This window comes from Sardina pilchardus, chromosome 9 (assembly GCF_963854185.1).
Source record: "Sardina pilchardus chromosome 9, fSarPil1.1, whole genome shotgun sequence".
In the NCBI taxonomy this organism is placed as follows: Eukaryota; Metazoa; Chordata; class Actinopteri; order Clupeiformes; family Clupeidae; genus Sardina; species Sardina pilchardus.
Window position 1 is genome coordinate 33,483,470 of NC_085002.1, and position 14,580 is coordinate 33,498,049.

General features: G+C 39.0%; 1 protein-coding gene across 2 annotated transcripts in view; it reads right to left on the bottom strand.

The window, feature by feature from the left end:
• Positions 1-14,580, bottom strand: part of nicn1 (nicolin 1) — a 124,931-nt gene that overhangs the window by 48,656 nt on the left and 61,695 nt on the right. For both annotated transcript variants that reach the window (XM_062544838.1, XM_062544840.1), the window contains one exon: positions 8,969-9,037. In XM_062544838.1, the coding sequence (XP_062400822.1) occupies positions 8,969-9,037 (69 nt within the window). The remainder of the gene's footprint in view (positions 1-8,968; positions 9,038-14,580) is intronic.

Sequence of the window (14,580 nt, forward strand, 5' to 3'; positions counted from 1 at the left end):
GGCTATGGCTGACATACTCTTAGGCTCCGTTCGAATCGGAAGGCAGCTGCCTACTGCCTCCCTCCCTAAATAGAGAGCTCTCTAACTAGACATGACTTTAGATTAAATGCGTCGTTTAAAAATGAGCGTAGCACTCTAGAATCTTTGGTTAACACTACGGTATGACGTTAGCAAAAGCCTGACGTTAAACTAAATTAGCCTACGTAAGCTAGCAGGCTAACGGTATAAAATAGTTTCACTGGCAGCTAATACATCAGACCAGGCGTTATTAGTGGGTACAACAATGGTATAACCAGGTAGTAAATTGTTTATTTTCAATCTACTTTACACAAATCCAAGCTAAATAACGTCACACAGATGCCATTTCAACAGATTTGGCAATCAAAGGATTATGGGTAGAAGGGAGCTTGAAGTGTACATCGATGCTGCCCTCAAAATTGACCGTTATTCGGGAATTCTAATATATCTTAGAAGGCAGCGAAAATCGTTTTTTCGGTTTCGAACGGTCTTCACTGCCTTGCTCTCTAGTTAGATATCTTAGAAGGCAGCAGTTTTACCCGATTCGAACGGAGCCTTAGTGTCACTAATTGTGAGAGGAGGTGGAACTACAGTAGCCTCCTTCACCAGGAGCATCAGTTCTTTCGTAAACTGCCACGACTGTTCCATGAAGGGCGCCCTTGCCATCAACTGTGTCCTCAGCAAAATCAGTGTTGTTGGCAGCAAAGCAGACAAATGTGTCCCTTCTTCAGGAGAAGGTGTGCATGCCTTGGAAGTGTTTTGTGTTCCACAGCATTGGCAAGAGCCGTTTCCACACAATTGCCCTGCTTATTCATATGACCCATCAGTTTTTTAATTTGTATCATTGTTTTTAATAGTTACCGTACTGTTTTTCATCAGGAACTATTAAGTATTTTAATAATTAAGGGCTAAAACCTTAATCCTCCATAAAGGATAGCTACTATTACATGTCAGGTTTGGAAGTTTGTGCAAATTAACGCCTATTTCAGTATATTAAGCCTCATTTGCATATCCATTTGCATATTTAAACATTACATTTCAGAAAACTTGTAATACAAAAAAATCTTGTCTTAATGTAAGTGAATAACTGGGAAAGTTTTGTGGTGATACATAAAAGTTTAAAATGTTACCCTATCTACCAGTATAGCATTATACATGGCGTTTTTAATGCAATAGTACACCATTTTCAAGACCCAAAATGACTGCTTTAATGACTTCTGAAAATTGTCAAACAAAGATTTCCTGATTCTTCAGGTTCTAAGGATTCCAAAAATATATAGTTTTCATAATCCCCCCAAAAATTGAACGAATGAATTGGTCTGAACATAGTGTCCTTGACTATTTAACTTCACCTTGGCAGCCTTTATTATAAGGTTTGAATTTTGATCGAGTGCACTTTTTTTGCAGTGGGCCCTCATCCATTTCAGTGACTTTTGATGAAATTGATGGTCTCCCAGCTTTTCGTTTACTGAGGAGAGCCACATCAGATTTTGCACAGGCTTGATTGTACAGTGGGTACGGGTTGAGAATGCACCTTCTCCCGCGGGACTCCCGAAGAGATCCCGCAGGCCGTCAAGCCGATTTTTTTCGAGGCTAAGGCAATGTACCCAAACAACCACCAGGTGGCAGAAAGTTTCATCCCGCATTTCAAAATGATGAAGACCGCATATCCGTCAATAGTCGACTCCTTAATCTCATTTAATCATTACAATGAAGGTGATGACTGGCGAAATTATTCAAACGACGTTTCAATGAACCATTGTTGAAATAAATGAAAATGGTTATAGAAAATCGCCTACAGCCTAACGCCGACACAGCTGATACTTTGATTGATTCTAAGCTGTTTTGATGTAGGGGATGGGTAAACTGGCGCGCTACAAACATGCTACCAATCAAATGTAATATTAGTAGGACTAGCCTACTTAGACACTTTAGTCATAGGCAACGTTGCCATGTTAATTTGGGCTAGAAGTGCTTGCTTGTGGTGGCGCTCCTGTCCGCTGCTTCTCCCGAATTGTGTGGCAAATTTGTCAGCAATCAGCTTAAATGTCAAATCATATTTATTTCTCTTTGTCGCCATGGTATTGGGGGAAACGCGGAGAAACGAGATGGTCAGTCCTCGTATTTTTTCTTCGCGTTTCGTTATAAGAAATATATAAGTAATAGTTAGTCTTCTTCCGTATAGAACAGATACGGGACGCTCTTTTTTCCGTATTATAAGGAACTACTCAATGCACACACACTACAATGAAAAACACACAAAGAAATCACTAAACATATAGCCTACAACCTAATGACACTTTAATGCAGCGTTTCTCAAACTATGGGCCGCGAAACGTGGAGACTGCTGCTGGTCCGTGAGACATGGAGTGAAATTAGGTCCGGTGATCTGATAATTTGCTGCGCAATTGACCAAGCAACCGCGGACCGACAGAAAAAGAAAGCAAACGTTGCTGCGGAAATGCTTGCTTATTTGATGTGTTTAAACATAGAGCCATACAATTAGGTGTGTCTGTTATTATGATAATTTTCGAGCATAACTGCTTGTCCATAGCTCAGTGACAGGTGTTAATAGCCTTGCCATAAGCACTGCTGCAGGTGCTTCTTTTATTATGCGGTTAGAGCATAAGCGCTTACTAACTATAACTCAGGGACAGGTGCAAAACCACCAACTGGGATGGATCGAAGGGCAAGCAAGCACTGCCACACAACGTGAAGGCCTTTGTGTTGTCAACACTAAACAGAAAGTTTCCTACGATGGGGAGAAGTGGCCGCAAGGACTGCATCGATAAGATCAACGAATACCCGCTGTTCATTCCGACATATCCCCACTCGGCGGTAGGCCTAGGCCTATTTAACTTTTTTTTTTCAAACAACGTGCCATTCTGACATGAGGACATTAATAGGCTATTAATGTCATAACTATTAGGCTATCATTAGGCTTACTATGCATGGCTGTAGGCAGCTATGAGGCCACTGAGATCTGGACCTCATCGGTTTTGTGAAAGCCGATTGGAAATACATTAGTTTAGAGCGAACGTTTCAACTATGTTTGCCATGGTAGACAAAAACACTCAAATAAAACAATAGCCTAAAAAATAACTGCATGCGTAATGGACACGGCTCTATATCCTAAATAATTTTCGAGGTTCGCCATTTGGTAATATGACCTATCCTTACTGACAATAATTTAGATTGAGCACAACTAAAGTTGCACGAAGGCAAAATACAGTCCTAAAAGCCTATTCTATATAGCCTGGCCAATATTGTAGATGTGCAAAAGCAGCATTTGCGTGCGTGCTTGCCGGTGAGGTGTAGCCTACAAAAATGAGCATAACATCTGATTATTAAAGTATGGCTATAGGATATAGGCTAGAGAAGAGTTGGTTTAAAATTCAAGTGTAGTAAAAAAGTTTGTGCACATCCCCGGTCAAGGTGCAGAACAAGAGTAGGCTAAATCATAAAAAAATGGAAAAATGTTCGCACACTTGAAATCCTTCTTTTTTTATTTGATTTTATTTTCGTGTGGTCTTCTTCAGATTAAAATTCAAGTACGTGCGCTATTTAACCCCTCGAGACCGACTGCAGTCTGCTGACACAGCCAGACGACTCTCCCAGTCCCAACCCATTCATTCGTTTTGGCCGATATAACCCATTCATTCGTTTTGTGCGTACAGTATATAGATTCCTGCATGCTGCATTACCGTGACCCTTAGCCTACCTTGTGGATGATTTTTTCTCATTGGAATACAGCAGGACAGAATGCCTTTTATCTAACAAACGCAAAAGCTGAGATTGTTGGAAGGACTAGGCTACTCAACAAACTTGTTTTTCGTTTCTGGGAGATCTCGTTATCGTTTTGGATTGTCGGATTTTTATACTTATTGTTTGGACTTATGGACAATGAACTTTGAGGGGTGGTTGTTAGTGCTTTACAAAGCTTTGTGTTAATAAGTGTCGGTCCTCCTATCCTTCAGCTCACTGCGCGATGCAGTTGCGCATAGTGGCCACGAAGTCATTAACTGTTTACGACACAATACATGATATTTGTGTTTTTCGTTTCTTAGATTTAATGCATGTTTGACATGTAAACAGGCCTTCAGTCCGTTAACTTAAGGCCTTCTTTTGCATGGGGTTGCTCGCATCCGCCCGTAACCTAGACTATTATGTGCGTAGTGGCTGCATACTCTTGATTATAATAAGAGGCAAATTGTTACAGGACAACTTAAACTGACTTCCCCAATGCTTCCCCGCAGCACATTACATTTTAATATAGGCTAATATAGGATGAACAAAGTCTATGCTATATTAAATCCAGTAGCCTAATAATTCTATGTGCCACGTCCGATTTCGCAAGTGATGTAGTAGGCTACGTTTAAACATCGACAAACGTCTGTGAGACTACCCATTTCATGAAGAGCAATTGTCTTGTGCGATCATTCCCCCTCCCCCACACTTGTCTAACCAGTTCACTAGACATTATAGCCTACCTATATGCGGCATTGAGGACGATTGCCTCCCTCCCCCCTCTCTCTCGACAGACACTTCCTGACACTAGGGCTCGGGATCATGACATCAAAACTTTGCGAGCCACATTGGCAGCTTCACTCCTTAGTTTACTATGGATTACTATTTACTCCTGCCTTTTAGTGTGTTCCTGTTACTTAGTTTTTGCCTTCTTGGTAGTATGTTGCTGTGTAGTGGGGTGTAACAGTGCAACCCACGATCGCAAGAGGAAAAGAATAAATCGCTACTATATTTCTGCTTCTTGTCTTGTGCATCTGAATGAATGGATATTACGTTCAGTGCGCTACCAAATGGCGGCGATATTCCTAGAATGCAAGGCGTGTGCCCGAGCCCTATTATGTAAATGTAAAAATGTGTGTGTGTGTGTGTGTGTGTGTGTGTGTGCGCGCGCGCGCTGAACCACGAATTCACATATTAACTTTTCTTTTCAGCAGACATCGCAATCATAAAAAAATCACAAAACTTTTTAATAAAATAATGCCTCTTGTCTTAATGGGTTCCGGAGGTTCATAGAGTAAGTTTTGAACCCCGGTCGCTGACTTATGATTAAGATGCCTCAACCAGTTACACCACAGTTCGAGTGTCAATCTCTTCGCACTTAGCCAAGAAATATAAAGGATTCAGTCAGTCGAGTTCATTTATTCGCGGCATGCACTTGAAACGCCGATCAAAAGTTCTAACATGTTAAACTGACGTTAGTCATTAATTCACCACATGATAAAATGCTGTTATATTGACGCACAGTAGCCCACGGTAGTCTATGTATATCTCTGAATCAACATGAACATGCATAACGAGATCCATATATTCTAAGTTGCTAGAAACTTCTTTTGCGGAGCTAGGCCTACTAGTCGATGGTTACAATGAATCACCCTCACTGCCCTATCGCATATTTGACCATCCATTGTTACAGTGTTACAAAATGCGCGATCTTCTCCATGCATGTAGCCTACGGTTATAAGTAAAGTGACATGATAGGCATGTAGGCCTATTAAAGATATTTCTGTTAAATACATTTTATTTTCAGTTGTCAAAAGTGGTGGGGACAAAATCTGTGATAAAGTGCTGGGTAAGCTACCCAGCGTCGCCGGTTAAAATGAACATGCCTCCGTTTTAAAATAGCCTATAGGCCTACACATTTCTAAGTATTCCTAGCATAAATGTAGCCTAAATGTCCATCTTGTCCATCTCTTTCGTCTTCGCCTTGACAATAATAGCCTATTCACGGAAATGCGGTCTTGTAACCATAATGAATTAATGAATTAATCTAAGGTTGCCTATATCGAGTCTTTCAGGTTGAATTGAAGGCTTCTAAAACCATTTTCATTAATTTCAACAATTGTTTATTGAAACGTCGTTTGATTATAATTTCGCCAGTCATCACCTTCATTTTAATGATTAAATGAGACGGATTAAATGAGACGGATATGCGGTGCATTTTTCTCCCTCTCCATTGACCAAAACGTTGCTCTGGCATCTCTGCTGGACTGACTGAGTTATAGGCTACGTCGAGTGAGAGAGCCAGCTGTGAGGTACGCTGTAAAACATTCGAAAACTCTGAAACTGCAATCTGACATGCCGAGCGTGATGTCTCTTTTCTCCGCTTGTCACCAGCGCGGTGTCTTCGGGTTTTTCCGTGTTTTCCGGTATGAGCCGAACCTTCATTTTATTAAGGCGGTCTTATGTTGCCCCCTTGCGGTTGCAGTTTTAATTAAAGTCCCGATGCTTCGGGAGTCCCGATGTGCGGGAAAGAAAGGAGCATTCTCAACCCGTACCATCTGTAGCGCTTTTCATCATGCGCAATATGTTCTTTATTTGTACACTCTCCATAACATGTTCTGTGCCACGTTGTGTTTTTATTGCATAAATCTTGTGCTGTCAGTTTTCCAATTTTTGAATTGAGTGCAATAAAGTCAGCATTCCCAAACTAAGCTCTTACATGAACTGCTGTCAAGAATTTGTCATATGTTGATAGTTTTTGAGACTCTGGGGGCTTCTTTAGTTCTTCTTTCTTTGATCTTTGGCATTTTATGCACAGCTTAAAATTTAGTTCAGCAAGTCCCCCTATCTCCACAGACTCTTGGTTGGTTTCCATCACTTACCTACAAACAAAATTAAGCTAAACTGTTCAAAATGGACCCTTCATAAGCTCATCAGCACACTCTCATCCACAGATGATAATAATGCAGGATATTTATAGTGTAACACATATGCTAACAAACTGTGTTTCAAATGATCCCTGGCCTTATGGCAACCAGCTAAATCCCAGTACTACTCACAAGAAGCTAGGCTAATAATTCAGGGCTTGTTCAGCAGTCACATTATACTATAGCTTATCAAAACATCCCACTGAGGTTTTATCACTCTCATGTTTTTTTCTCTGAATCACTTAATTTCTAACATTGGGTGTAGAGGGGGGAAATATGAACTTACATATCATCGCACATTTGACATGTGCTCTTCTTCAAAATATTTTCCCTCTTCCTGATTTTTTTTTTCATTTTGTTTCTTAGTAACAAGGGCTGTCTTTCCCATCTTTCCCATAGGCTTCATGTAATCTATTCTCCCCAATAGTTTCCCATGGCATCTGATTCTTAACAGAATTAGTGTAGTGAGTGCAAAACTTTATTTATTTTTTTAATTCAAATGATATTAATTCATGAATTCATGTGAAGGAAACTTTTAATCATTCAATGTGTTTTCCGAGTATGCCAATAAATAGCATAATAATGGTGGTTACACACCTCATTGGTTGATAATCATGATAATTCATGTTACCCATGGTCATATTTATTACTTATGTCATTTAATTAAGTAGAAAATATATGTATTTAATGATAATATCTAACATCTATCCATTAGAAATGTTTAAAAAGGCGATTATTCTCAATTTTTGGTGATATATCCGCCATCATGGATTTTGGGCCTGTGCCGCGCGGGAACAGGTAGTTTTGGAAACTATAGGGTCTGAAGAAGTGAAAAAACATGATTGGCATTTTGCCAAACACTTTATTTTGCTACATATCGCCCTACACTATATGGGTAAATCGTTTTGCGGGTGATTGGTGGTTTGAACCATTTTGACAGAAGTGTTTTAATGTATAACACCAAGATGGGATTTTTATCTGTACAAAAGGTTTGGTGAGGTAAAAATGCTTTATATATTTTTGTGGGATTTATGTTTAACATATAATTAGATTTTTTTTAAAGTTATTTAGTAGGGCTGTCAAAATAATTAATTTCGATTAATTAATTATAGAAAGAATAAAAATATTCATGCTGAAATTAACAAAATGAATTGCAATTTGTGGTGTCATTTGACCCAGTGCAGTCTAGATACAGTGAATGAAGGAGGCAGATGAGAAAGCTTGCTGCAAATCTATTATTTACTACCTACCCTATCACCAACTAACTAACAAACTCCCTTTCTAAATCGACTACACTTGTTGCACACTTGAAACAAAATGTCTTCACACGTTTGTTGAAGGTGGTTACATTTGTTTCCATTCCAATAACTTCACACATCACATTTCCGTTCACACTTGTACGCTGCTTTTCTTTGTCTCCTTTTGCCTACTGTTAGTTTCCCATTGATTCTATCTTTTTCTACTCAACTACTTGACCTGCTCCATTTCTTATCCTGGACTGTGACGTACTGGATAAAAAAAAAGCAACAACATAGTAATTATGTGAATCTACATGTTTGAATGGCCAAAAAATAAGCAACAAATTATAAAGGGAAGACCACACATTACCTTGGTGCTAAGATACTGCACATCATTCGGAGTGAGAGGAATATCCAGACATTTGCATATATAATGCTAAAAATCTAACATCAGGCATGACTACGCAGATGCCTGTGCCAAAGGGAAAACTATCATAAAAGAAAGAGATGTTGAACTTTAAAGTCTATAATGTTGGTTTGGTCTTCACTGGTTCACTCATCTGCCAAAATAGTTTTTAAAATGTTTTCATAGCAAAAATGGATGTATGCGATTGATTGTGCGTAAGCGAAGAAAGAACATTTTTAAAATTGTTTGACAGCCCTATTATTTAGTTAGATTGTTTATTTTAGCAATTGGGCAGTGGGTAGGCTACAGCTAGCTTTAGGCTGTATTAGGCCTCATGGCTTCAGTATGTTAGAAATGGTGGTTTAATTAACATGCCTAATGGTATTGGTGAATTCTGAGGGCACAGCCTGGCTAACTTATGCCAATTTATTTTTGCTTTGCACAGTTTTTGTTTTTAATGTTTTCACTCGTTTTGGCACTGTATATATCTGCACATTTTAAGGAACATGCAAAAAAAGGACACAATAAATAAATATGTACATTTTTTGTTTTGTTTTTAAATGATCTGGCCTCTTCTGTTCTTCTCTTCTATATGAGGGTCAATAAAAAATTAAAGAGCAACAAGAACTTACTTGCAAAAAAGGAGGTTCAGCAGCATTTGTGAGGGATGAAAGCCAAGTGGGAACACATCTCTGAGCATCCTGGAAAACAGCAAAAATGAGTTCTAATTTTATTCTCTGACCTGTTATCACCCATGGCCACTTTGTCTGACAAATTAATGATTCTAGGGGATTTCAACATTCACATCTGTTGCCCATCAAAACCTTTGGTTCGTGAATTTGTATGCATAGTGGGCCTCCCTCAATCAGTGATAGAACCAACACATCAAAAAGGCCACACTCTAGACCTTGTACTTTCCTCTTGCTTTACTGTGACTAACCTAGAAATAGTTGATATTGGTATCTCTGACCATTTTACGATTTTGTTGGATTGCTCCATGTTTTGTCCCCCTGTCCCACTCCTTTGTCCGAGCCATAAATTCAATCACAGCTTTAAATTTCACCTTTACACTAACTCAATTACCTGCTATCAATGATGTCCTGCCCACTTACGCTAGATGTATACTCGATGCACCCGACCTATCGTGCGACAATGTGACGTCAAAATGACGTAATTTCCTGTGTCACGCGCCAGATTTGAGCCAAGCTCACGGAGCCAGTGTCCTCCACAGTCATCTACCACATAAACCACATTCAGGCTTTATCATATAGCCTATCCCACATCTTAAATAAGCCCATTCCTTTTTAAAACTAAAAAGTCATGAAGTTTGAATAATAGTCAGTTTGAGAAGTGGGAAGTTAACTTGGCTAGGCTGTAGCGAGAGTTGCCGTTCGGATGACTGATTTGTTTACAGTCGTGAACTAAACGTTGGATAAGTTAAAGAAGTTACCAGTGAGAGTTGCAACAGGAGGAATTAAGGGGAAAGAACTAGGACCAAGACACATAAGCATTCCAGCAAAAGGTAACAAAGAGATTTATTTTCATCCAAAGGATATCTGCTAAGACCTAAAAAATCTCTTTCCATTTAGGGAGATTACACAAACTCATCTCATTAGCTAGCTGCACACACCTTAGAAACTAGATGGTAATGTCCCCCAGTTGTGAAGAGCAGCAAGCTAAGTCTGAAATATCATCAAAGAAGCTAGTTGCTACTGCCATTAACGTCAATGGATACCCTGCCTCTGTTCAGGAGAATACTGCAAATAGTGTCGCAACCACCACAGGCAAGTATACATGGTTACAACGTTCCCCTTGACGTCACATTGTCGCACGACAAGTTGGGTGCGTGGACTGTACCGGGACCTTTACTCTGATATGGAAGATTTAGTTAATCTCTTTAACACTTCAACATCCTGTTCTGTTACACAGTAAAAACTGCAGCGTAAATTTAACTCCTAGGGTGTGTTGCACCAACCTGGTTTAACTTTTAAACTGGTTTAAATCATGGTTTACTGGCCAATCATGTTGCACCAACCTTAAACCTAATTTAAATTCAGTTTAAATTAAACTCAGGTTAGATTTAAACTCCTGGTAATCCCATTTTAATTCCTAATTTAAATTTAAATTAAATGGATGAACTTGGATTAGCAGTTTCATTTAAACCACCCCTGGAGGAGGTTAGCAAAAATAGTTCCACACCGAAATATCCGAGATATGCTTAACCCTTTTGAATTTTATAGCAACAGTGCATTTTTACAGCACTACAGATTCACAAAAGTCAGTGATGTACCTCAATTGGAAAGTTGGACCTGCAAGGCTCAGACTTTTTGCAACATTTTGCATTGGTTGCACTGATGCGCTTCTTTCCCCTTCTTTTTTTTAGGTGCACCAGCACAAAACGTAGCCTAGGTGCACCCACATTTTTCATTAATAATTTTCCTTAAACAACAATAAGGTGTAGAAAAAGCTTGTCTATCTGAAACACAACACCAAAGTATTATATTTTATCCTGATATAATAACAGAAAATATTGAATTTCTGATATTCATGACGGCACACTGTACATGCTGATTATATTAGCCAGAGAATGTCTAATCAGACGGGCTCTCCTACTTATCCTCCTGGTTGAAGCCTGAAAATATTGTAAACAAAGTAGCATAGTTGGCTATCTTATTTACTGGTTGGACTGTTCAGTTTCCCCACGTAGCCTATGTTTGTTTCAAGATAAGTTAATACTTTTTCTCCTTGCGACAGGCCCTTATGAGTCTTGAAGTTGGAGAACATGGTAGTCTATTGAGATGATCAGTCAACTTGAATACAAGAGTTTCATCAAATGTGCTGCATACTAATGATGCTAACCGGATTTAATAGTAATTTAGCTTGTCGTCTTCTATGCGTCATTGCTTTCACGATTGTGAATGTTTTATTTGGATTATTTATTTATATGCATGTCGAGGGACGGGTGTCCATTGAGTGCGCACGAATATCTATGGGCACAACAAGGCGAAAGCGTGAGACTTGGCAGTAAGGCCGTAGTCACCATAGACATTGAGGGGGACGTGTCCCCCCCAATATTCAGATACGACCAAAATGTCCCCCCCAATATTCGGACATAGAAAAATAAATAAATAAAAAACGCTATAGGAAACCAATAACGACCACGATCTGAATTGTCACTGGCAAATGCACAAAATAGCTTAATAGTAGCACCTTCATTAGTAGCCTAGTAGCCTGCCTGGCGTGATGCACGCTTTCAACATCAATCTCACGCTCTCACACACACGCAAGAGATGTCACGCCAAATTCTTCTTCTGTTCACTTTCAGTCGACAGTTGGTGACTAGACTAGACCACAGCATATTGTTTAGACAGGAGACAAATGAATATTGCTTGAATATTGTGTGAATATTGTGGGTTTTTTTTATTTTTTATTTTTTACATTTAGATAAACTACATAGAATTAGAACATAATTATTGCTTTCATATTCCTAGGCATAATTCTAGACTAGCCGAAAATATGACTGAAGTCAAATTATTCTCACGTTTTTAAAGTGACAGGCACTCAATTTGACTTGACATTAAAGATATATGTAGTCAATTTCATTCCCAAATCAAACTTATCAAAAAGATCAAACTTCTTGACCTATTGTCAATTTCAAAACAATTTTGACACCAATATTCTTATCATGTATTTTTAATTGGCTATGGCTCCTGACTGATGTATAAGATAGATAGACAGATAGATTGATTGATAGATAGCCTACAGAACATCTATAATTCTGTAATTAGGTTAACTACAGTAATATTGTATTGAATGTGAGTTGTATCAGTCTACAACACCACTAAAATTACACTGGGAAATCCATTCTATTTTATTCATCTGGTTGAACAACCACCGTGTTTATATAGCCTATATAGTCTATATGGTCTACAGTAGGCTATGGGCCTCCCTGATAGAGAGCATGAGCATGCAATTCTGGAATATTTTATCATTTGAAAAAATTATGGAAAATTATGGTTAAGAATGAAATGTGTTGACATTTTGTCAGACCCCGCCACAAATTTGGTCCCCCCCAATGTTGACATCATGGCTACGGCTTTGCTTGGCAGCTCTGTTTACTGTCTATCTACATGGCTAGGCTAATTTGCATTGGTTGCTAGGTGTGTAGATTACAGTGCGTAGCCTGTAACGTTACGGTTTACGTAACGTTAACTTCAGCCGTGAGACATGTATTTAAAAAGCATCAACAGCTAGCACTATGGTTTAGTTTAGAGATAGATCATCATTTGGGGCTGTTTGGGAATGTTTATTAGGCTTACCCATTTAGATTGGTTTACATCTGGTCAAAATCCAACATGGCGGACAAGTGAAAATATATTAATCTGTCTTTAATCTTTGTTTAACCCTTATAGGATCTTCGTTTTTTGGTTACACAGGGGGTCCTGCCGGGTCTGGTAGACCCATGGCATTTTGGGGTCTTTAATCCAACATATTGAAACCTTTTTTTGTTAAAATTCTCAGCAGATGTTTACTTCAACCTATTTGCAAGTCATATAAACAACATTTGTTACATTTGTTGCCTTTACCTTTGTTAAATCACATGGTTATGCACAGAAGTGCTTAGGGTTGGGCATCGATAACCGGTTCCGTCTTGGAACCGGGTTTAACTTATCAATTCCATCGACATCGTACGTCTTTTTTGTTATCGATTCCCTTAACGATTCCCTCAGCCTGCATGACGACTTTTTCCGGTTTTCCCGAAATGTTGTGTTACTACACGCCCTCTGCGACGACTCTTACTACAAGTCAACCCCGAGAGGAGGAAGAGATCCAAAGCCTGGCCCCATTTCACTAAACGTGATGAATATTCTGCCGTCTGCAACCAGTAGGCCTACAGTATTGTTATCGTGTAAGGGTAGTAATACCAGCAATATGTTAAAACATTTGTCCGTGAAGCATGGGATTAAGCTCCTAGAGTGTCATGTGTTCGACAGCCTACGGAGGGGTGCTAACGTCGCCCGGTCCAGGGCTCCAGAGTGCATATGCGCCCAAAATGTTTAAGAGTGTGCCTGAAAATAATTCTAGGTGCACCTGACGCTGCTCGGGTGAAAGCATACGTTTACAAGTTTTAATTGTAGACTATGCGTGCAACTTTGCCAAACTGTATATAAGTAACCCCCTTGGCCTGCTCTCTCTCCCTCTCCCTCTCCCGTGCGCGCTCAATGGACACCCGCCCCTCGACATGCACATTCACAATCGTGAAAGCAATGACGCATAGAAGACAACTAGCGACATTATAATTAATTTCGGTTAGCATCATAGCGTAGGCTACTGCACAAATTTGATTCAAACTCTTGCATTCAAGTTGACTGATCATCTCAATGTTTTCCAACTCTAAGACTCAAAAGGGCCTGTCCCAAGGACAAAAAAGTATTAGCCTACCTTGCAACTTAAACACACGTGGGGAAACTGAACAGTCCAACCAGTAGACTATAATAAGCTAGCCAACTATGCTACTTTGTTTACAATTTGAGGCTTCAAGCCGACAGCTGAATTAAAGAGGCAGAGTTGTAATGTGAATAGTCATGAATGTCATGAATATCAGAAATGTCAGTAGTATAGATTAGAATATATAAAGAATTATATTATATATATATATATATATATATATACTGTAGGCTATATATACATCTTTATAATTCTTTATAAAGAATAGGCCTATGTAGCCTATATTCCTTATTGTGTTTTAAATAAAGACAAGCTTTTTCTATGCCTTATTGTTAAAAAAATCATTCACATTATATGAAAGGAGAGCGATAAAAGGTGACCTTTTGGCGTTAAAGGCGATGCAATGAAAAATGTGGGTGCACCTACATTTTTTGGGAATCGATAAGAGAATTGATAAGGAATTGGATTGATAGGCAGAATCGATAATGCCATCGATATTGATAAAAACTTATCAATACCCATCCCTAGAAGTGCTACTCGTTTTTGTTGCACAAATGCAACAAACTTAGGAAATGCATCCTAAAACAGCCATAACTGGACAATGATCAACTAATGTACAAATGAAGGATGTTTTTCCAGAACTATAGTGAATTATTTATTAGAAATTGAACTTTCTCACTACATCTGCCATGATCCTCAGATTCTGAAACCTCTTCCTCTGCATCATCTTCAAGTCCCCCTGTCTCTTCCAGTATCAATTCTAAGGCAGTCTGAACTGAGAATCGCTTTGCCATCT